The 22315-nt window shown below is 49.2% G+C and overlaps 2 protein-coding genes and 1 long non-coding RNA gene across 3 annotated transcripts; 2 read left to right on the top strand and 1 right to left on the bottom strand.

Moving 5' to 3' along the window:
* Nucleotides 1–2967: 2967 nt before the first annotated feature.
* On the top strand, nucleotides 2968–5978 carry RPL29 (ribosomal protein L29). The gene is made up of 4 exons (XM_027701019.1): nucleotides 2968–3050; nucleotides 3245–3289; nucleotides 4495–4559; nucleotides 5756–5978. The coding sequence occupies exons 2-4, from the start codon at nucleotides 3253–3255 to the stop codon at nucleotides 5879–5881; spliced, it is 228 nt and encodes a 75-aa protein (XP_027556820.1). The 5' UTR covers nucleotides 2968–3050; nucleotides 3245–3252; the 3' UTR covers nucleotides 5882–5978.
* Nucleotides 5979–11961: 5983 nt separating this feature from the next.
* On the bottom strand, nucleotides 11962–18046 carry TNNC1 (troponin C1, slow skeletal and cardiac type). Its single transcript, XM_027700786.1, has 6 exons — nucleotides 18021–18046; nucleotides 14479–14509; nucleotides 14026–14172; nucleotides 13015–13129; nucleotides 12775–12911; nucleotides 11962–12137 (listed from the first exon to the last, which is right to left on the bottom strand). The coding sequence occupies exons 1-6, from the start codon at nucleotides 18042–18044 to the stop codon at nucleotides 12106–12108; spliced, it is 486 nt and encodes a 161-aa protein (XP_027556587.1). The 5' UTR covers nucleotides 18045–18046; the 3' UTR covers nucleotides 11962–12105.
* LOC113976031 lies at nucleotides 12104–16542 on the top strand. The gene is made up of 3 exons (XR_003536981.1): nucleotides 12104–12378; nucleotides 15340–15457; nucleotides 16464–16542. It is a non-coding gene; the product is annotated as an uncharacterized LOC113976031 (long non-coding RNA).
* Nucleotides 18047–22315: the final 4269 nt, after the last annotated feature.

Raw genomic sequence — 22315 nt, 5'->3', positions numbered from 1 at the left:
CGAATCAACACCTGAAACTGTTTATCACTGATTTTGTCTGATGTGGAGGACACTGAATAGCAGAGGCCACCCGTGTACCGGGGCACTGCAGAGCTACACTGCTACACTGTGTCCAACATGAACACAGCCTTTCCTTGTCGTCTTCCTGTGGAAATGGGGAGGAAATTTCTTAATGTCTTGGGAAGTGACTGGCCTCAATCTCCATTCAAGCCCTGCTTGTAAAACTCATCCTGGCTCAGCTGTGGCATCAGCACCACGCTGGACCATGGACAGCCCCGCGAGCACCCCTGTTTCAGAGAGCACCGTGCAGAGCTGGGGGCAGCCTTATCTTCCCACATAACAAGGAGATGTTCTTTGGAATCATCACCAATCAAGGCACGTCCTGTAACTGCAGATACGACAGCACACTTGGCCAGGCACTCTGGCAGGGCTGGTGCTGCATTGGGTGAGCAGATATACTGAGCACAGGGGAGTGTGGGGTCCCACAGCTGTTTCCCAGTTCCAAAGGGGCAGCAGCAGGACACTTTTGCTGCCAGCTGCTGGGAAAGGCCTCCTGAATGGCTTCCCCATCTTGTGCCCAGCCATCACTGGCCTGTGAGCAAGCAGTGCCCAAGGGAGGCACCCCAGGCACCCCTTGCTTTGTTCACCTCTCAGCATCGGCTGTGGCAGCTGCCTGAGCCCTGAGACATTTTCGGAGAAGTTTCTCACATGTGACATCTTCCTTAAATGTATCAGAATATATAATATCAGAACACCTACGTAATATTGCATCAGGTGTCAACAAACCCCAGTCCATATCCTTTTGGGGTGGATCACAGTGGTCCCCCAGAAATTAGTGATGTTTTCCTGGTTTATATCTGCAGAGTGCTTGGCCTGGGCACTGAGCTCTCTGAGTCCCTGGCATTACTAAATGGGAATAGCTGTGGTAATTCGTTACCCCAAGACAAATGTCAGCTCACAGGGAGGGAGGAGGCAAGGTTAGGAGAGTCTGCTGAAATGTGGTGTCAGCATAAAAACTGTGACAAACTCAACAGAGATCCCTTGGCATAAACGTGTGTGATGCCAGGACAGTGACTGAGATAACACGGCCCTCAAAGGCACTGCGAGATTTTTATGTTAACCTATGATTTTTTTCATAATTGTTTTGCTGCTGGAGTACTTACAATCCTATTTAATGAGCACAGCTCCTTTAATAGAGGACACTTGGGGTAACATGCGCTAATTAAGTCTGTAATAACTAAAAGTATGATTAAAGGTTTTGAACTGGCCAATCATTCCCAGCAGTGTCATAATTAGAGACATGGCAGCTCATCAGAGCACAAATTCAAGGGGGTTTCATTACCCAATAGTGCACACAGGTCTTGATCCTGCCTTGGATCATCCTTTTTACTTGATATTCTGCATTGGTTTGCAGTGATTTGTAAACCACCCTGAATATGTTACACTCAGCCCCGTAAACTGAACACTCTTCCACAGTTTTATTTTAATAATTTGTCTTACAGGTCTTGTATTTCACCTGGGCAATAAGCATAGCTTCTCTTATCCCCACCTCTCTGACTGCTCATCCCATGTGATCCCACCAGCAGCTGGGAAACACACCCAGGGAGCTCCAACAGCAACAATTGCAGCAGGATACTGAAAGAACTTGGAAAAGGTAGATGAAACCATAAAATAAACCTTTTTGTTTCTTCCTATGAAGGAAGGCTCAGAAATGAGTGGAAAAGATCAAGAGTTTTCGTAACGTAATGGCCAACATTAGGGCACCTGGCAGCCTGTTTCTCTCTGCCTTCTGCAATGTAATGGAGGCAAACACACCTCTGAGACTCAGTTCTGTCTTCCACTGAGCTCAGCTCTTTGCATTATCAGGAAAGTCAGGATTTCCCTCTGCTGTTGGCTGCAATTAGCTGGCCACAGTGATGTACAAGTAAAGACTGCAGCTCACTACAGTGGAAGGAATTTAAAAAAAAAAAAACAAAAAAAAACCCAAAAAACAGAGCTTAGAAAGTCAGAAGTTTGCCTGTCAAGGAGGATTTTGACCAGACTTTTGTACTCCAGCTGCAAAATGCCAGTAAAAGAATATTGCTATTTTTTATCTATTTTTCTCTATTTTTGCAATAGAAAGAACTTGTTCACAGGTATCTGAACCTGAGGCAGAGAAGCAATTGCTCTGCAAGCAATCACTGAATCACTGAAAAAAATGTCCAGATCTCTCTCCCATGTACTGGTCCTGGGGCTTTTGGTGTCTGGGCTATCTTTTCCAGTCTGCGTTACTTTAGACAATTCACTTGTGCCTCTCATTGTAAAATAAAAGCAATGCCATAAAAATATGTCCTATTACTGGTTACCTGGAGAAGAGCCCGACCCCCACCCGGCTACACCCTCCTGACAGGGAGTTGTAGAGATTGATGAGGTCTCCCCTGAATTCCCTCCTCTCCAGGATAAACACCTCCAGCTCCCTCAGCCGCTCCTCATAGGACTTGTGCTCCAGACCCTTCCCCAGCCACGTGTCCCTTCTCTGGACACGCTCCAGTCCCTCAACATCCTTCCTAAACTGAGGGCCCCAGAACTGGACACAGCACTCGAGGTGTTTGAAAGCAAACACAGAGAGAGACGAACGGCGTTCAGTGACCCTGCCGTGAGGAACATTGCCCGTGTGTGCCTGCATTGCCCGAGCGTGGCGGAACGAGAGGATAAACCGCAGCGCACAGGGACCTCGGCCCCCGCCTCCCTCCCCTGGGCGGGCAGCGGCCATGGCGGGGGACATGTTGGTGTGGGGACCGTGTTGTTGCGGACCGTGCTGTTAAGGGGAGCAGTGTCTCCAGAGGCTGGGGTCCGCCACATCGCTGGGTGTTGCGGGGTGTCCCGGTGCGGGAGCGAGGCCGCTGCAGGGTGGACACAGAGCGGCAGTGCATTGCAGGGAGCGCAGAGGCTGCGGGGCGGAACCACCGCCGGGCGGAACCACCGTGCGCGGGGTTCCGGCGCGACGCCGTTTCCCGGCAGCCCCCGCGGTGCCCCGTCTCTTCCGGCCCGGCGGCGGCGAAGTGGCTCTGGTGAGGGCGGGCCCGACGCTGGGACATCGGCACCATCCGGACCCATCCGGACCCGTCGGGGCCCCGGGAGGGGCCGGGCCGGGCTGGAGGGTGTCGGAGAGGGGCGATAAGCGGGGCTCGGGCTGGGTGGGCGCTGGGCGGGAGCTTCTCCCCTCCTGGCCTCCCCGGCTGAGCCGTGTGTGTTTCTCCCGCAGGTGCGACCATGGCCAAGTCCAAGAACCACACCACGCACAACCAGTGTGAGCGGGGCTGAGGGGCTGCGGGGAGGGGCGGCGTGGGCCGAGGGGCTTTGACCCGCTGCTGTGACCTGTGGTTGTAGCAGCGCAGGCTGCCGGGGGGCTTTGCAGAGAGGCGAGGTGGTGGTGTGCGGGGGTAAAGGGGTGTGTTTGTTATAAAGAGCTTGGCGAGAGACAGGGCTTCTTTGGGCTCAATGTAGAATTAATACGTAACCAGGAAAAAGGCAAGTTTCATGTTTGCAAGTTTCGTGTTTGAGACGGTCTCTTTTCTCAAGCAGCAAGCAACAGGACAAGAGGACATAGTCTTAAGCTGCACCAGGGCAGGTTTAGGTTGGACATCAGGAAGAAGTTCTCCACAGAAAGGGTGATTTAGTATTGGAATGGGCTGCCCAGGGAGGTGGTGGAGTCACTGTCCCTGGAGGTGTTTAAGGAAAGACTGGATGTGCCACTCAGTGCCGTGGTCTGATTGACAATGTGGTGTGTGCAGTGACAGGGCAAGGGGGAATGGCTTCACACTGACAGAGAGCAGGTTTAGTTTGGATCTTAGGAAGGAATTCTTCCCTGTGAGGATGGTGAGGCCCTGGCACAGGTTGCCCAGAGAAGCTGTGGCTTCCCCATCCATCCCTGCAAGTGTCCAAGGCCAGGTTGGATGGTGCTTGGAGCAACCTGGGCTAGTGGAAGGTGTCCCTGCCCATGGCAGGGGGAATGAGGTGATCCTAATGGTTGCTTCCTGGTTCTGGGATTCCGTAATGCTACCGGATGGTGTTCAGACTGTGATACTGTGCCATCCAAAGATGAGCATGTTGATAAAATAGTTCTTTTTTGGGGTCTTCTCATCAGTGCTGTAAGTTAGCAAAGGCCATAAGTAGGTCCTACTTGGTCCTATACAGTTGGGAGTGACACTGACTCTCAGCTTTTAATGGCTGAAGCCTTTTACTGTGCTGGTGGTGCTGCCACTGGTGGGTTATTAGGGAATGAGGAGCCTGAAATCTTAAGATTGGAAAACCCTGCAGTGCCAAGAGCTCTGTGTAGAGGGACATGAATAGAGGTGTGCTCTTATAATTCGAGATTCCTTGGGACAAGAAAAGGTTTGAAAATTTTCTATTCCACATTGTGTTGATAGTCAGGTACACTTAAAAGGAAGCTCTTGCAGCTGCTTAATAATAGCAAAAATTGTCATTTAAATAACTTTCTTGTTTTCCACACAGCCCGCAAGTGGCACAGAAATGGCATCAAGAAACCCAGGTCCCATCGATACGAATCTCTCAAAGGGGTGAGTATTTCCATTGGTATTCCCAGACTGTTGAGCCACTGAGGTTTAACCATGAAAAACCCCAGTATTTGTATTATTTGGTTTCTCTTATATCTACTGCTTACCTTACGTGCAGCTGTGATATTTCTAGTCCAAGTGAAATCTGCCCTTGTGTGTCTATGAAACTGCATTTAAGTTATTGGCCAGTTTTGTCTGTATCCTGCTCTGGTGGGCATCACTAACTGCTGCTTCCAGTGAAACAAACATCTGTCAGCTGGATGGTTCCTCTCTCTTTTGAGTCCTGATGTGTCTCTTTCTCTGTACCCTTCAATATTGCTCTAATCCAGAGAATTTTCACTCACAAAATGAGAAGAATTGGCATTTCTGGGCAGAACACATGAAAGTTGAGAGTATATTGCTTTTTTTCTGAGATTTTCCAAGTGATAGAACAGGATGTTTTTCCACACTTGAAAGGGAAAACAGGGCATCTTGGATTTGGGCCGGGCTGTGACACTGTTTGCCTTGTAGATGTGATGATCAGGTTTTTGGATGTGATGTAAAAGCATCTGCAAAGCTCAGTGAGGGTTCAGTCCTCCCCCCTCCAAACAGTCCAGCACTCCCCTCACACTGTGCATGGGTTAAGAGGACAAAATCCTGATACTCCTTTGTGCCAGTTAAAATTCTTTTTAAAGAGAAAGAGCGAATGTTTCTCAGTGCAGCAGTAGCTGATAGTTCTGAGCCTTGGTCCCAGCCATGACAGGATGTGCCAGCCAGCATCTGACAGAAACTGAGGTGCTGCTCTTCTCTGTGCTGGGTTTTTTGCCTTTAATGTAAAAAGGAAAGACCTGAGGAAGCAGCATTGGTCTCTGCCCAAGGATTACATGTGTATGTGCTCAGCTGCCAGGGTTGGTGTATGGTACTCCAGATCCAGAATGTCTTGGGACATGGAAATGAAATTTGCCTTGTTTACAGCTTTACTTGTCCTTTCTGTGGGTTTATTGCTGGGGTATTGGATTATTTTTTGTGTATGGCAATTAAGGAAAATAGCTATTAAAGGATGGTTACAGGTGGCTAGAACAATTTTATTGAAAAATCAGGGGAAAAAAAATCTGAATTAGTCACAGCCAGCATTTGGTAATATTTGAAACAAACTGAAGATATGTATGTTTTTACAGGTTCCTTCTACAACATGGCTTATTTTCCCCTGTTTTTTATAGGTTGATCCCAAGTTTCTGAGGAACATGAGATTTGCAAAGAAACACAACAAGAAGGGGTTGAAGAAGATGCAGGCCAACAATGCCAAGCAGGCAGCTCAGCAGGCTGCTCAGCAGAAAAAGGACTAATGGGATTTAATGAAAAGAACCAATTTTCCTATTAGCATGTGTGTTACAGCATTTTTTTAAAATAAAATTGTATGTAACAAAGTCTTCATCTTCTGAATTTGAGGAGGGCCCTCCAGAAGCCTGAGTTGGTTTGTATTTTAGGTGCCGGTTGTGTGTTGAGCCTGTGAGTAGTGACCAGTGTGTGTTTTGGTTCTCTGGCAGATCAAACCAGCCAGAACTCTGGTGAGGTTTTGTGTTAAAACCCCTCTGTTAGCGCCTGGGGAGGGTTTTTTGTTTGTTGCCAGCCACCACACAAGGAAAGTGAAACAGCTGCTCCCTCCCCAGTACTGTTCTTCTGTAATTGTTGGTACGTATCATGAGCATTTAGTAGTTCAAAGACTCCTTTCAAGTAGTGAAATGGTTATTGAGTGATGCTCTGAAATTAAAACAAGAAATAACTTGTTTCTTTCCATCCAAATTTGAGCCAGTGTTGCCTGGACTCTTGACAGCAGTATTCAGTACCAGTAAAATTTGCTTTCTCATGTACCATAATTTTTGTGATAGTTGTTACAGCAAGATGAGTTTTCCAGGGGCTGTTACTTGTCCACTGCTTTGCTGTGTGGGTAAAGTAGTTATAGCTGTGGGAATCCCGAAAAATGGGAGAGTAAGGAGTGCTGGCTATGAGACCACAGCAATTAGTGTTAGGGTTGGTGTGTATTGTGAAGTACTTGAAAGTATTTAAGTGTTAAAGGAGCTACCCATGGGAATGTGCAAGGTTTTAGAAATACATAAAGATATGCATTTTATCATAGTTTCTGTATTTCAGGGAATACCTTTTATTCCAGTAGCAAAAGTACCTAATCTGATGTGTTGGTGAGATGAGGGGAAATCACATTCAAAAGGCCGGGTTTTGTTCTGCTGTCCTCTACACCAGGAGAGGGCTTCACTCTCCGGGTCTCCCCTACCAGCAAAGCTGGCTCAGGACGTGGACCACCTGTTAAAATGCGCCCAGCTGTTCCTGAAATTGCAGTTCCAGCGCTTGTCCACCCGGTGGAGTAAATCCATGGATCCACCCAAGGGCTGGAAGTTTACACGTAGCTTCTCACTGCAGTAGAGCAGCAAAACACCTGCTGGATAAAAAAACATTATTTCAACTGAAACATCCAATTAATGTCATTGATTTTTTTGAATAGGTGAGCCAATTAGCAAAATTTAACGCTACTTTGAAGCAAGGCAAATATTTTAATTTTTTTTTCTGGCTTGAGTACAAAAGCCCTTTCCCAGTTCCCACTTTTTAATAGTTTTGACTGATAAGAAATACCACCCTAAACCAAGCAATATAAAGAGATTTGCTGCCTTGAAACTCACAAGTCGAGGGGTTTGTGAAGTCAGTGATGTCTGCAGCCCTCAGCTGTCTGGTTCCTGCAGTGTGCAGCTCCTGGACTGTTATGGAGATTGGTGTTTGTCACCTGAAAGGGGTTAATTGTCATGTGGGTCAGGAGGGGTTTGGTGCTGCAGAGAGTGTGCAGCCACTGTACTAAAGTGACAAAAGGTTGTTTGGTCCCTGCTGCCCTCAGGTACACTAGAAGGACAACTGGCAAGAGGTTCTTCACGGTTTTAATCCTCCCTTTGGCAAGTGGTAGATCACCCAGAGACAGATGCACAGCACTTAAATCCTGCTGGCTCTCGAGCTGTGTGGCTGGTGCCTGCCCTGCCGGAGCCAGTTTGTCTCCAAAGGTAGGACTGTGTGGCTGTGGTTTGGGTTAGTGTGCACATTTGGCAGCCTCAGCCCCTGGCCCAGAGCTGCCCAGCAGCCACTGCAGCCCTTGCCTGGCTGGCAGAGATGTCCCCTTGGGTTGTTGCTGGTGTTGAAGAAAATGGAGTGGCTGGTCCAGCTGTGTGAGTGAAGGTCAGTCTGCTGCAGGTGTGTGTTGTTACAAGAGCAAAAGAAAAAGCCTCTGAGCAGAGGACTTAGTGTTTGTCAATCTAGACCTTCACCTGTGTGTCTGCAGATCTACACGGTTTAAGTTCTGCATTTTAAATCTCTAGCACTAAGACTTTTCCATGTAAGAAGGGAGATTTCATCTCAGTCCCCTTAGTGTCTTCCCCTGAGTGCTTGTATTGTGGGAGTAGCTCACCCACAGGATGCAGTTTGAGGGAAGAGAGAGAGGCGAGGGTCAGGCTGAGAAGAGGATGTTGGCATGTTAATGAGAAGCAGCGGGCAAGATTTGGGCTTCCTGTGGCTCCAGGCAGCAACCCCAGGCCTGCCTTCAGAAGCAGCCTTTTCATGTCGCTGCCCTTCATGCTGCCCTTCAGTGGGACAGCTTCCCAAATATGGGCTTGCTGACTTTCTGACCAAAATAGCGGCTGCGTGACAAAATGCAGCACGGAGGAACGTAACCTTAATCCAGGCATCATTGTGTAGCAGGAGACAGGAATTTTGTGAACTTCCAGAGCAGGTCGGTGTCAGGTTTGTTGTTGTCTGCTCCCTGCACACATGGTGGTCCCACGGGACACTGCCCTGACATCAGCTGACCACCTATTGGATTTTCTAACCCTGTGGCAGCTCAGTTCATGGCTTCCCTCCTTGTCGTCCAGGTTGCCCGAGCCCAGAAGGAAAACCTGCAAAGGGGAGTCTGTGCTGACATTGCCCTGTGATGAGTCTTCCTCCTTTTTTTTTTGCATTGTGAAATCATTTAAGTCCTGTTGGTGAAGTGAGGCTGGAGATCCCATTTAGGAGCATTACGTATACAGAGCCCAGGAGGGGGAACTGGCAGCTGTGGCCCACTTGATACTATTCCCATTATGCAGAGCTGTGTCATCTTTGACATTTAAAAACTTCAAAACTCTCGTGATTAAGTGCTTGGTATCCTGCAGGAAGCCAAAGAGCTTGAGAGCATCTCAATGCTTAATGACTCTTAGACATCTCATGCTTGCTGCTGCTGTACGTCATACTTGCTGCAGATGATTTCTCCCCTGTGCAATTAAGAGGACTCGTATCAAGTTTCCAGTTTGGCTCCTTTCTTTGCTTCGATTTGAAAAAAAAAAAAAAGAGCAAAGGGCACGTAACCAAATACTGAATCAGCTCGTTTGGCAAAGGTAGAGCCATCACAGTGAAAGCCAAGAGCACAGAACTGGGGAGGAGAAATCAAAGCCCTGCAAAATGCTCTGATGAGGGACAGCTTTCACTGGCGACGTTGATGTTCACCATGAAAATGAGAAGTAGGGCTGGATACATGTCCCCCTTTATCGCCTTTCAATAGTGTAGTCAAGGAAAAGCAGCAACAGAACATGAGTTCTGCTTTGCCCAGGTTTCAAGGCTGTTGCAGGTGTTCCTACACCACAGTGGCTTTGGCATGGTGGAGTGTTTATCCGATGTACCTTAGCTCATGTTACATTGCCACTGCCCTGGTGGCAGATTTATGGCTGTAAGCAAGATGCAGAGGTTTCATTAGGGCAGTGTGTACAGAATTTCCTCAGATCTTGCTGCAGTCACTTGGTTCATATAGCAGTTTTATTGAGGGTTGAAGAGAGGCTTCAAATATGGTGATAAAGCTGAAAACCTGGGCAGAAATTAAATCTGCTGCTAGTAAAGGCAAGCAGATCAAATGGCCTGGGAACTGTGGCTCTGTCCAGTTGCACAGATACATGGACTACTCAGAGTGGTTGTCATTCATCATTAGCACATCCCCCTCTGTGGGGGCTTCAACCAGGCCAGTCCTCTTCTGGTGACTATTTTTTCAGCCAGCTCACCCACTCACCGGCCTGTCATGTCATGTTACATTCCTCGTGCAGTTGTTCCCGTGTTTTAGCCAACAGTGAAATCCACCCACAGCTCCTCACCCTGCAGCATTTGCTGTCTGGCTCTGTGAGGACAGTCAGTGTGTTAAGGCAGACCAGCCCAGCAGCAGTTTTTGTGGCTCCCTGCAGAGCGTGGTGACCTGCTGGCACCTCTGCTCTAAGGACTGAAAAAGCCTAAATAGTCCCAGTGTTTCTGCTCTTCTAGCGACAAATTTCAGCTGCTACAAGACCTTTGTCCTCTTCCCCCAGCCACCACCTTCTCTGTTTTACTCAGAAAAGAGTAAAGGCAGCCAGTGAGGCCGTGGTGTGCCGCTGCCTGTGCCATTGAGCCAAGGGGGGAGAGCCAACACACAGACCCAGGTGGCTCTTTCCAGTCATCCTTTTCCCTGGGTCACAGCACAGTCCAAGCCACCAAGCTGACTTGAAGGAAAGGGGTTAACCTTATTTCTTCTCTTATTCACTCTTCAGGGATCCAAACCCTCTCAGTAAGCAGTGGAGAGCATCTTGGAGAAGTCCTTTTTGGATATTGGGATTTGGACAGGACAGAGGAGGATAATGGGGCTGTCAGTGATGCTTGATGTGATGTGAGTGCAGGAGTGGGTTGCCATGGGTTGGGTGGCCGTGGATGTGGGGACAGTTGGTGTCACCTTGGCTTGTGGGTGAAGCCCAGGTATTTGCAGCTCTCTGGAGGTTTCCATCTCTGGGGTAAAACACTTTTCAGCTCTGTCCTCATAAGCAGGTCTCAATGCAAAACGACTTCTGCTGATACACTGGGGAGGTGGAAGGTGTTTGTTTTTGATCTCTAGGCTACAGATTCATTGGGAACAGAAGAGTGTAACACCTGGGAGCATTTCCAGTCACAGGGTTCTTAGCACATTTCCATGTCTGCTGGTTTCTGGTGCACCTGGAGTCCTGCTGAATCCGCAGTAGCTATGGCATTGAGGGCTTGGGACTCTCGGGGAGACCCCTCTGGGCACATCAACCAATATCTGCATTAGGAGTCTTCCCAAAATACCCTGGGTTTTAAGGACAATCAGCTGGTCTAGCTGACAGATTAATTTTCTGTTTTCCTGGTGTTACAAGACGTGGTTGAGCAACAGATTTAGTGCTTGTTGTCCAGAGGAAAGATGCAGCCATGTCCTTCCAAACAATCGACAACCACTCTCATGCCTGTTTTCACCTCAGGCCCGTTTGTCCTGAATTACAATATTTCATTATTGCTTTAAATGAGAGTGAGTGTCACGGCAAATACAGCTGCTCAGGGTGTTATTTCCACAGAGAGGGGAGAAAAAGCTGGTTTGTGAGAAAGGCAGAAGGACAGTGCAGTGGACGTGGGGCACTGGCATATGGCAGTGTGGCCACCCAGGGCTGAGGGCAGCATCGCCCTGACACAGCCTCCCGCCGTGCCCTGCCAATGTTTATTTTGCTTGGGTAAACGTTTGATTTTAGCAACACGACTGCAATGTGTGAGTTGTGCTGGGGCTGTAATTCGATGGGAGGAGGCAGCTATGTGCAGGGAGAGCTGCTAATGCCGCAGGAATGCTGCGCTTCCCTGGGATGAGAGAAGATGGTGCCTGGGGCCCCTGGGGACAGCTCGGCTCCTTGGCCCTGCTGTCACCCTGCGCCTGGGAGCTGAGACCCACAGTGGGGTCTTGCCTTGCTCAGGGCCTTTGTGGCCCAAAGGGATGTGATTTCTGAGGGAAAACTGGGTGTTTCACTGATTGCAATGAGGCTCCCACCCAGGGCTGGAGGGAGGACTATGAGGTGCCATGGGGCTCCTCACCAGGCTGGATCAGACAGGAAGGAGGCACCCAGTCAAGCTTAGGAATGGCTTTTATTCGTATTTCCAAGGAAAATTGAGGTCTTCTTTCTGCATGTGCCACAGGGTGACAATCAGGATGGCAAGACGGGGTGTCCTGTCAGGATAGCAAGGTGAGAGTAGGGAGGAGAGGTACTGTCCCTCACCCATGGATGTCAGTGATGGCCTAAGTGGTTTGTAATTCACATTTCTTTGCTAAAATGCTGCTGATGCTCCAGTCAAGTGAGCGGGCACCACTGCCAGCTCCCGAGCCTTCTCACCATGGCAGGGGTGAGGAGATGACAGCTCCCCACCAAGCAGGTGGCCCTGTTGGATGGACTTTGTCACTGGGCTGGCAGCAAAATACTTCCTTGGAGAATTAAAGCGCCAGCTGTGATGTCACTTTGCCAGAAGTGGCCCCAAGGAGTGACCCCATTAGTCATGAGCACACGACCGGGGTGAAGCTGTCACTAAACCTCTAAGGAAAGACTGTCTGAGGCACTGGGTATTAACAGGTTTTATTTCCCCCCAGCCACCCTTCTCAGCACTCAGTCTTCATGCCAGTAGCCAGGGGATTTAAGTCAGGGAGATGAGATGCAGAGCTGGAGGGGTTTAGGAGATTCGAGCTGTCCATCGGGCCTCAGATTTATTCAACCCCCTTCATAAACTCCAGGAACTCTGCCAAGAGGAAGACATTGGAGACAAGAGGTGTGAGGTGAAACCAAAGTGCCCTCGCAGCTGCCAAGTGTGCTCTTGGCAGTTTTCCCCAGCCCTGTCTCCTTTTCCAACCCCCCAACATGCAAGAGGCCGAGGGTGGATGGCTACTGCTCCTCTGACTGTGGCAAGGACTCCTCGTGACTCCTGCTGGAAATGTCACTGGAGCCCTGCGCCACCCTCAGCTGCCACCAAAACACTGAGGGTGAGTGTCCAGGGAGGGACACAGGTGCTGACTCAGCTTGGAAATGGTCTGGGGGTCATTTTGGCAGCACCACATTCAAAGTTATGGCATTTTGGAAATGGTGCTTGTGTTGAGAGGGTAGGAGGGGACAGGCAGGTCTCTGGTGAAAACTGGCAGTGCTTCAGTGCAGGCTGGCTTTCATAGCATGGGGACAGTGAAGGCAGCCCCAGGTTCCTGCTACCATTTCACAAGCACAAGAAACCCCCTATCCCTCTGCACACACACTGCTGTCAGACATATTGCCCAGCAGTGTCTGCATGAGCTCGTGCCCATCCAAGAAGGCAACCAAGACCATGGCAGCTGCCCAGGGCTCCCTCAAGGGCTCATGACCAAACCACATGCAAGAAAGAGTCCTACCATCATAGTCAATCCTGCCATCATTGTTTTTATCCCCATCTTTCATGAGTTCTTCTATGTCATCCTCGGTGATGGTCTCTCCTGTCGCCTGCAGCATGATCTTCAGCTCCTCGAGGTCGATGTAGCCATCAGCGTTTCTGTGAGGGGACAGAAGAGCTCAGGAACAGACAGACACACCGGGGAGGGGGAGTCGGGGTGGTTGCACCCCTCCCAAAACCCTGCCATGGTCATGGCTCTTACTTATCAAACATCCTGAAGAGGTCTGAGAGTTCCTCTTCGGTTTTTCCTTTGCTGTCATCTTTCATACACCGGACCATCATAACAAGGAACTCATCGAAGTCTACGGTGCCGCTGCCTGCAGGCAGAATAGACACCATCAGCTGGTGCTACGGTGAGTGGATGGGCAACACCAAGGAGGGATCACACTTCCCTTTGGCAACCAAGAATCAAAACTCAGGAGAGCAGCTCTGCAGCAAGAGGCAGTTTTCAAGACGCGGGAGGCCCTGCTCTGACTCCATCACTGAATTTTTACCTTTTGCAGTCATTTTGCCTTGGCAAAAATCTTTATGGAAGCACTGATGAATGGAAATTCCTGCTATGGAGATACCTGTCCATCTCACCCAGGTATTAATAATAAAAGCTCCAGAAGGCAGGTATTCATGCCAGTGTGGTTTTGCACCCACAGTACAGTACTGTTGTTTTCAATGAGACAAGTGTTTTCCTTTTCTGCCTGATTTTTAACTGCTTTTTTTATTTTCCAGTTATTTAGTATGGTATTTCTGCCCAAATGCACATGGTGGATTTTGTTACGTGTGATCACCAGTACACTGATTTAATCAATATTGACAGTTAGTTATGTGGGGTTGTGTACACTCGAGCAGTGAGAGACTTTCCTGATGATAGAATCCTGTAACTATGGCACTTCTGAAATGGCAGTTTCTACATTCAGCCTACATTTTGTTTTTTAAATGGATCTATGCAATTTCAGAGTACCCCCTCAAAATCAGTTCAAGCAGTCTGATCATTGTAGGAATAATAATTTTTATAGTTTCTCTTTGCCTGAGAATTTCCTAAAGGAACAATGCTGCAGTTTGGTGGGTGTTTGGTGTCCTTTGAATTCACAGCACAGCAGGTTGCTCCCTACAGCTGTGACTCCCCAGCATGGGTCCTGCTAGTGCTGCACAGATGGCCCCCATACCTCCAGATGTGGGGATGGTGCTTGGGAGAGTGGAAGAAACCCAAATCTCTCACCGTCCTCATCCACCTCGTCTATCATCTCCTGCAGCTCCTCGGGGGTGGGGTTCTGCCCCAGCATCCGCATCACCTTCCCCAGCTCCTTGGTGCTGATGCAACCATCCTCTGCCCCCAGCACGAAGATGTCAAAGGCAGCTTTGAACTCTGGAGAGAGAAACAGAGAGAGAGGAGATGTGGGGGGATCTTGTTGTGCACCTCGACCCTGCAGACAGGTGGCCTTGGGGGCAGGGGGCTCGTCCCAAGCACAGCCTCCCATGCCCCTCAGCACTGCCTGGGCATGGCATGGTGGGACACACACACTGCCTTGCTTGAAATCCTGGTGGATCAAGATCCCTGGGTCATGTCCTGCCCTGGACAGCCTGGCCAAAGTGTTTTCCAGGCTGTCATTGCTGAGGCAGGGGCTGGGGAGTTTGTCTCTAAGCTGCGGTGTCAGGTTCAAGTTGCACCTACCATTTTTTTGCTCTTCTGTCAGCTGCTCAACCTGCAAGGAAAACACAGAGACCAAGTAATTTTTCTTTGTCAGCATCACTGACAGGACACATTATTTTTTCAACAGCCGTTGCAAAGATCAGCCAAGTCTGACAACAGTCACCCTCATGTATAAGGGGATGTACAGCCAGTGGGGTTTTGACACCACAACTTTTTGTCTAAGAGATTATTCCCCTTAAAAAAACAGTTATCCCCATCTCCTTTGAAGCAAGCATCACTTCTCTAGAGTAGCAGCTCCTAATACATGGCAGAAATAGCCTTTGCACAAGTAGGGGAGACCCACTGGGGAAAAGAATTTGTCTCCATCAACAATTTGGGATAATTTCTTTTTGTTGGCAGGCTTTACCACGGGATGGCTGCACTGCTGAGGGCTGTTCACATGTGGGCTCTGCCCAGGTCAGAGGTGGGATGTGCTTGAGAGGTCCCTGGGGAGGGAAAGGTGGACAAGACCATTCCCAGTAGTTGTTTTTCAGCCCTAGATTCAGGAAACTGCCTGCACTACCCAGAGCATTAACTGCTTTACTTTCATCTGAGTCAGTGTTTTACAAAGGTTCTTGACTCTAAAGAGTGCTGCTATTCCCTTTAGCCTGTTTTGGGAATCTCCCTGAAGAAATAGCCTGTGGAGCCATTAGGCATTAGCTGAAATGGGCTGGCAGATTGTTCCTAAACTCTGCCCTAATTCAATCCCCTCAGACCATCAGTGGGAGCTTATTAGTATGAATTAACAAAAATAATCACTAAGGAGAGCAAAGAGGAATCAGTGAGCTCTGTGCCATACCTATCTAAGTGCATTTCTCTCTTTGGCTTCATTCCTGCCTGCAGGTACTGCTTATCTAAAATTGCTGACCACCACCATGTCCAACTGCCCCTTTGGCAGCATCCATGAAAACACTGACTCTTCCTTCCTATGCTGGTCAACAGCCTCTCTGGAGCCAGCCAGGTATGACCCCTCACCTGCACAGAGGGTGTCTGACCCCTCTAAAGTCTCCTTGCTGCCATCCCCGTGCAAACAGTCCCCAACACCCATCCCTGCCATGTTTTGGTTGAGGCAAAACCCCACAATCCCGGGTTGTGGCACCTTGTCTTTGAGTGAAAGCTGAGTCCTTTGACCCCAAAGAGCAATGATTTTGCAAAAGCCAACTGGAAAACCTTCCTACTTGCAGCAAGAGGCAGGGAAAGTACTTTTCCTTAGCAGGACAGAGCCTGTGGGAAGCAGCCAGAGAGCCTTTATCCTGCCCCCCTTGCACCAGGAGGTGAAGACTTTCAAGTCAGGAAGCGCAAAGGGTGGTGGCAGGATTTTCCTCCACTGCTGGAGGAAACCCAAGCCCACTTTTGTCCCTGGTGCTACTGAAGGCAGGCAGGCAGCAGGCAGCCCTCAGAGGATATTGTTTGGGCAGAGCAAGGGCAGCAGCCCCGCTCCCTTGGCCCCACAGCCACCATCCTGCTCCGTAACATGACCCTCTTGGGGCAGTCACTATTTATAAGCCTGGGTGAGAGGTGCTGGAGATAAAGATGAGCTCCCCAATTGTTCCCAGGCTTTGGAATTTATCCTTGCAGCCCTTTATCTGGACACTTGTCCCTGGCACTGTTCTAAGCACTGCTTAACAGAGCCTAAAAATGTTCCCAAAATAGCTTTGGGTTTGCACACCCTTATCTAGGCATGAGTGGGCAAGATGAAAATCCATTGGGTTCTCTGGCTGCATGTAGGGAATTTGGCATAAATATGATATTAATATATGCCGTCAGCATGTGGAAAATACAAAAATATTCACTTTTGAAGCTTCCTTGACTACTGAAGCGATAGATGTGGTGTATGTAAATTAAATGCGTTGTAACTACAGAGCGATATTTTTATCATAGAGATGTCTCTTGACCTGTTCATAGTGCCCTCTGGACATGGGTGCTGTTTGCAGATTTATTCCTCTTTTCCCTCCACATCATTGCAGGGACAGGTTTCTCTGGCTGAAGTGTGGGAAGGCAAGCTCTGAGCTCAGAGGTCACAGCACTGCAGCAGCCGTGGTAACACCAAATCTGCTGTATTTTGATTTTATCAGCTCTCCTCTCCATCTATCCCACGGTTCCATTTGATGTCAGATAGGGGAAATTGAAATTCTTCAATTTTTTTTCCAGGTAAATGTTTTCTTATAGTTAAAACTGTGTGAAATAGATCCACAAAAATGCTGTTTGTCTCAGCTGTGCCTGGCTTGGACTTGTTTTGCCTCTGTGAAGGTGCTGGCAGTAAATGCCCAGGACTCAAGCCTCACATTTACCTAATTATGGGCATGTGGTCCCTGTACAATGAGGAGAGGGCCGGTGCCTTGAGTCACAGAGAACGTATTTAATTAAAAACCTTCATTAGAAAGGCCTGGATTTTCTTTGATTTTACAGGTTCCATTTTCCTCCCTTTTGGAGGTGTTGGTTGAGGGACTCAGCCTTCCCTGAGCCTTTTCACACTGTCAGGATCACTACGGGGGTTCCATTTAACGAGGCTCAGGGCTAATCAAAGGACAAGAAAGGTGTGAGCATTGAGGGGTTTTTTCTTCAACTACCTACCAAGCGCTATATTCCTTCCCTCTAAAAACCTCGTAATTAAAATAGGACTTCTATGATGTATTTTTTGTGCGCTTGGTTAAAATCAAAGCTGGTCAACTATAAATTAAAAAAAAAAATTAAAAAGGCACCAAAAAGCTCTTACTGTAACTCCAGTTATGGAAGGGATGCAGTAGCAATCCACACAATCCGGAATCTATTTTCATCCTTATTCCACATGCACATCACTGTCTGTCTACGTTACAGAATAATGCAGTGTTCGTATTACAGACCAAATAGTTTGGGTTTACACAGAGAGCTCAGCATGCAGCTGTGGAAGTTAAAATAGCCATGAGGATGCTCCACGTTCCCCAGTGCATAGCTCACATTCTGGATCCTGCACAGCAGATAGCAGGAGCAGCAAAGCTGAGGAGAAGGTTTGGATATCATTTAGAAAAAACAAGGGTTTTTTTAAATCACCCCAAAAAATATTCAGCTAAGGAGGGGGAAAACATACCAATTGCAGAATTATAAAGTACCAGAAAGAAGAGGCTGAGGTTTAACCCATAAAAATAATGTTTCCTTCCTGGGAAATGCTGCTCTGCTAGGTCTGGGCTAAAACCAGCAGCTACCTCTTAAAGTTTGAATGTTTGGTTGAGATTTATAACTTCACCTGTGAGGCATCTCCCTGCTTTACAGCAGGGAACCAGGGGACTACTTGTAAATAATTTAGCAGCACTGTTGAGAGTTTCACACTTGTAAAAGGAGTGTGAAACCTCCAGAGCCATCAGCGAGAAAGGTCCGTGTGTCCTGGATGAGGATGTTGACTAAAAGTTGCTGCCCTATAATTATTTCTTATTTGCATTTCTCCGTTGAATTAAAGCTATCAAGGCTTTGGGGAACCTACTATAAAATCCCCAAAAATCCCTTTAAACCCCTCTCCCCAAACCGCAGTTCCAAAGGGAGGCACTTACCGCTGCCTTATAAATGTCATCCATGGCTGGAGAGGGCGGGTGAGGGTCCGAGGGATGTCACGGTCACACTGTGCTGGCTCTGCCCCCGCTGGCCCGGCTGATATAGGGGGCTGCCCGCCCCGGGGGCTGGGACCAGCCCACCGGCAGCCCCGCATGCCCGGCCCCCCAGGAATGCCTCGCCTGCATGCCTTGGGATGGGGACACCGCCGAGCCCGAGGCTGGCACGTCCGGGGCCAGCCCCAGCCCCGCTCCGGGGGCAGCTGGAGTTTTCCTCGTGACTTTGTTGTGGGAACAAGCGAGCACTTTCAGCCAGTGCTGCCGAAATTGCTGATATGTAGCGGTACTTAGCTCTCCTGACTGGACACGTGCCACCATGTCACCTCCACCTCCAGCGTGTTCCCCCTGGAAGCTGCGATAGAGAGATTATACTGTGCCTAATTAAATTGGGTGATACGGGAAAGGCATGTCTCCCAAAATGTCCCTGTCTAGCAGCAAATGTGCCCCCAGGGCAGTGGGAACAGAGGGTGTCGGGGCCCCCTGTCCCCTCTGCCGGGTGTCACCAAACTCATAGAGGACAGGTAGCCAGGGCTGATGTCCTGGGAGGAGCCGATGCCATGTGCGGGCGGGTGCCAAGGATAGGGGGAATTTGCACTCCCAGTGCCACGGAGAGAAGTGTGGAAGCAGATGGAGCTTTACCTCAAGCTTCTGTTTGCAGCTGGGGCTGAAAATCGGGGGATCAGTTACCAAAAAGAGGGGTATCAACTCTGCTTGATTTCAGGGATAATTCCTGTTTTTTTTATGAGACTGGGACTCACTTCACCCAACCAGCAAGATGACCTGTCCCCACTGCAAATGGCTAAAATCCACTCTCCTGGATTTACAGTGGATTTACCCCACCACCGTGGAAAGCAAAACACACCAAAAACCTCCAAGTGATGAGCAGCGTTTTCTCAGTCCAGGAAAAAGCGATTTAATCCAGCAACCGAAATCAAACCTCTCCTTTTAGTGATTCAGGACTCCCTCTTGTGTCCAGAGGGGCTATGGATGGCTCTGGCACCTCAGGATACAAAGTCCCACCTCCAGCTGGCTCGTACCAGCCTTAGTTAGCAAAACATAAAATAATATTGGTGCAGCTGCTAGGTTTCATCTTTTCTAAAATCCCTTCTCCGTTTAAGAGGAATCATACTGCATGGAAAAACCTGCTGTCCCTGTGGAATGCCCAGCCAAAGCAGCGTTAATCAAGGACCCTGCTGGTGTCAGCACAAAGTAAGGATATGGGTGAGCACAGAGCTGTCCCCACACCACATCCTCCCAGGTTTTGAGTCCTGAAGGATTAACTTGTTAGGAACTGTGGTCCCGGGGGTACCCACTGGCTTTGATTTACACAGCTTCAGCCCAGATCTGCCTCCAGATGGAACAGCAAGGAAAATGGTTGCATTTAAGGAATTAATTTTTGAAGCAGTTAGTCTTGAGAATTGGAACATGTTAATATTGGTTGCCTTGAACACAGAAAAAGCAGGAAAAGCTGTAAAGGGAGGTAGTTATTTTGTTAAAGGGCATTGGATCCTGTCCTTAGGTGAGGGCACAGGGTGGGATGAAGGACCTGCTGTCACCCACAATTAAACCATCCCACAGAACCTCCTGGGCAACCTCATAGAGACCTTCCCAATGAAGTGCTGCCCCAAAGCAAACCCGTGCCCCTGGCTGCTTTCTCCCCTCAGGATTCACTGCAGATGCCAGCACTGGGCATTAGGAGTGTGAGGAATCACGCCTGGCCCTGTCCCTCCATTCTGGGAGGTGATGGCTCTGAGTCACCCCTCTGAAAACAGCCCCTGGGATGCGTCAGAATGTATCCAGGGCCAATGCAGAGCGGGAATGGGAGCTCTAACATGGCCTTTAAAAGGTTGTGGCTGCGCTGCTGGAGCAGCTGGGATGAAATTCAGGTTGGGATGTGGAAGAAGGGTCTCTGTCTGCTTAGAGGAAATCTGGGCCACTGCCACCATACACACTGACGTGGGATGGCTGCACTTCTGCAAACGTCTGATACGAACAGGGACTTAAAAAACAGAGCTGTGCCTGGAGAGAAAGGATGAAATCCATCTGGCAACAGGAGATGGTGTTCCTCCCAGGGAAGGAGGCACAGGCGAGGGGCATCATGCCAACCGCTGCCTCCCTGCCTGCTGCTTGGAGCCAAAGCTTCCAGCATCCCCTGTCTCCTCGAAGTTCTTTGCTTACAAAAGAATTGGGGTTTTGTAGAGAAACCCAGAGCCTCTGCCATGCACAGGGCAGGGGGAGACTGCTACAGGTATGGAGTGACCTGGGGATTACCATCCGCTCCTGCTGCTTCTCTTGCCTCTCCGTGTGAGACCCAGGGCAGAGATGGAGCGTGGCTATCTATAGCCTGGGGAGGGCTGCCAGCTCAAGTGCCCTTAATCCGGGCACGGCTGGCTCAGTGGCACACCAGCTGTCACTGCGGTCAGGTACAGCATGTCAGCCTGGGCTCCAGCTGCACCCTGACACGCTGCCACACTCATCAGTCAGTCCAAGGTACCAAGACAAACAGAAGGCTTTACTTCGCTTTTTTCCTTCAAAATCTCGGATTAGGTTTTCATTTCCAAGCAGCTGTAATCCAGGGCAAAACTCGCAGAGGCATCCTTCAGGTCAAATGCAGGGAAATAAAAAGCAGGAGCCCAACTAAGATGCAATTTTGTTTGGGGTCAGGGCCGTTTGCAAGGCTCCTTGTGTTCTGTTGTAGTTCCAAACTGCAGTAAAACTCTCTAGTATCCCCCTTCCCTGCATTGAGCACCCACCACCATTGAAGTTCTTTAATTCACTGCTTCCTAAATCCACCTCAGAGAGTTTTAGCTGAATAAGCCCCCATTTGCTCCCTTTCATCTTCTCTGTGAGCCAGGACAGGGCTGTCACACCAGGAGCCACCTCTGTGTCTGCAGGCAGGAACTGCTTTAGGAGGAGGAGAAGGGAACTGATGACAACCGACAGGCGCGCCAGTGCTGCAAATTGTTATTTAATTAAGGAGACAGGACATTGAGAGGAAGTTTAATTAAAGTTGCTCTCCAAACCCACTTATTATCTCATAAAGAGGCTGAGCTCAGCAGCAGCTCCTGATGCTGGGACAGCAACAGAAAATCCCTCTTGGTTTGCCTCATCTGCTACCCTGGTCCTGGAGGCATCCAGGATGGTCCAGACACCAGCATGGGCTCTGCAGGTCCGTGCATCCAGCCAAGGCATTTGGCACTTCTGGTGTTATTAATGACACCATACTGAGCTAATTGCATCCTCTCTGAGGTAGCATAAGGAAAGACAGAGAGGTGTCACCTTCATTTTACTGGAAGGTCCTTTTTTTCCCCCAAATCTCCTGTGACTTGATGGTGCATAATGAAATCCTTCCATGTATAATGTAGTGCGGTTTCTTCCAAAGCCTTGATGGATGCTTGATGCACCCCTCTGCCTAAAATATAACCTTTCTAGATAATCTTTCAACTTTAACAGAGTCAGAGACTCCTAAAAAACTCGTATCTTCTCTCCCCCTCAACTTTCCTTTCCTGGGGTGCATACTGAGCCCAGCAGAAAGGCTGCCATCCTGTGACACCCCCTCAGGGCAACGTGGGTTCATGGGGAAAAGGTTGAGGAGGGTTTGTTCCCCATCCTTTAGCTTCTCTGCTACAAGTTCCACAAATTCCTGGCAAGATCCCCTTAGCATGCACGGGCTTGAAATACTTCCCTGTGCTCAGTGGGACAGTGCACTGAGGCAAGCCAAGTCCATGATGCCAGTGAAACACCCAAAACAACACCCCACGTTCACAGTGGGCTCATTCCTGAGGTCTGGCTCATCAGCTCCTCAGCTTTGGCTTTGGGGTGGCATCAGGCAGATCAGTCACAGAACTGCAGTGGTGTCTTGGCCCAGTGTGACAGCACCCAAGCTTTCAGCAGCCCTTGGTGGCCACAGATCTGTGCCAGGGGCTGCCTGCAGCTGGAGACTGCCAGCACTGCCTCCGGCTGCGGATGGTCGTGGAGCAGCAGCACTGCCACAGCACTGTGAGGGAGCTCAGCCCTGGGCAGCTTTGCACTGCACGGCATTGGATTGCACTGGGTTGGGTTGGATTGCATCGCATAACATTCCATTGGATTGCATTGCACTGGATTGCATTGGATTGGGTTGGGTTGGAATGGGTTGCATTGCATTGCATTGGATTCCATTGGATTCCACTGGATTCAATTGGACTGGATTGCATTGGATTCTATTGGATTCCACTGGATTGCATTGCACTGCATTG

This window comes from Neopelma chrysocephalum, unplaced genomic scaffold, assembly GCF_003984885.1.
Source record: "Neopelma chrysocephalum unplaced genomic scaffold, ASM398488v2 Primary Assembly neopelma1_147, whole genome shotgun sequence".
Taxonomy (NCBI): Eukaryota; Metazoa; Chordata; class Aves; order Passeriformes; family Pipridae; genus Neopelma; species Neopelma chrysocephalum.
The sequence above is the reverse complement of the archived record's forward strand: the minus strand, read 5'-3'. Positions and strand labels throughout refer to the sequence as shown.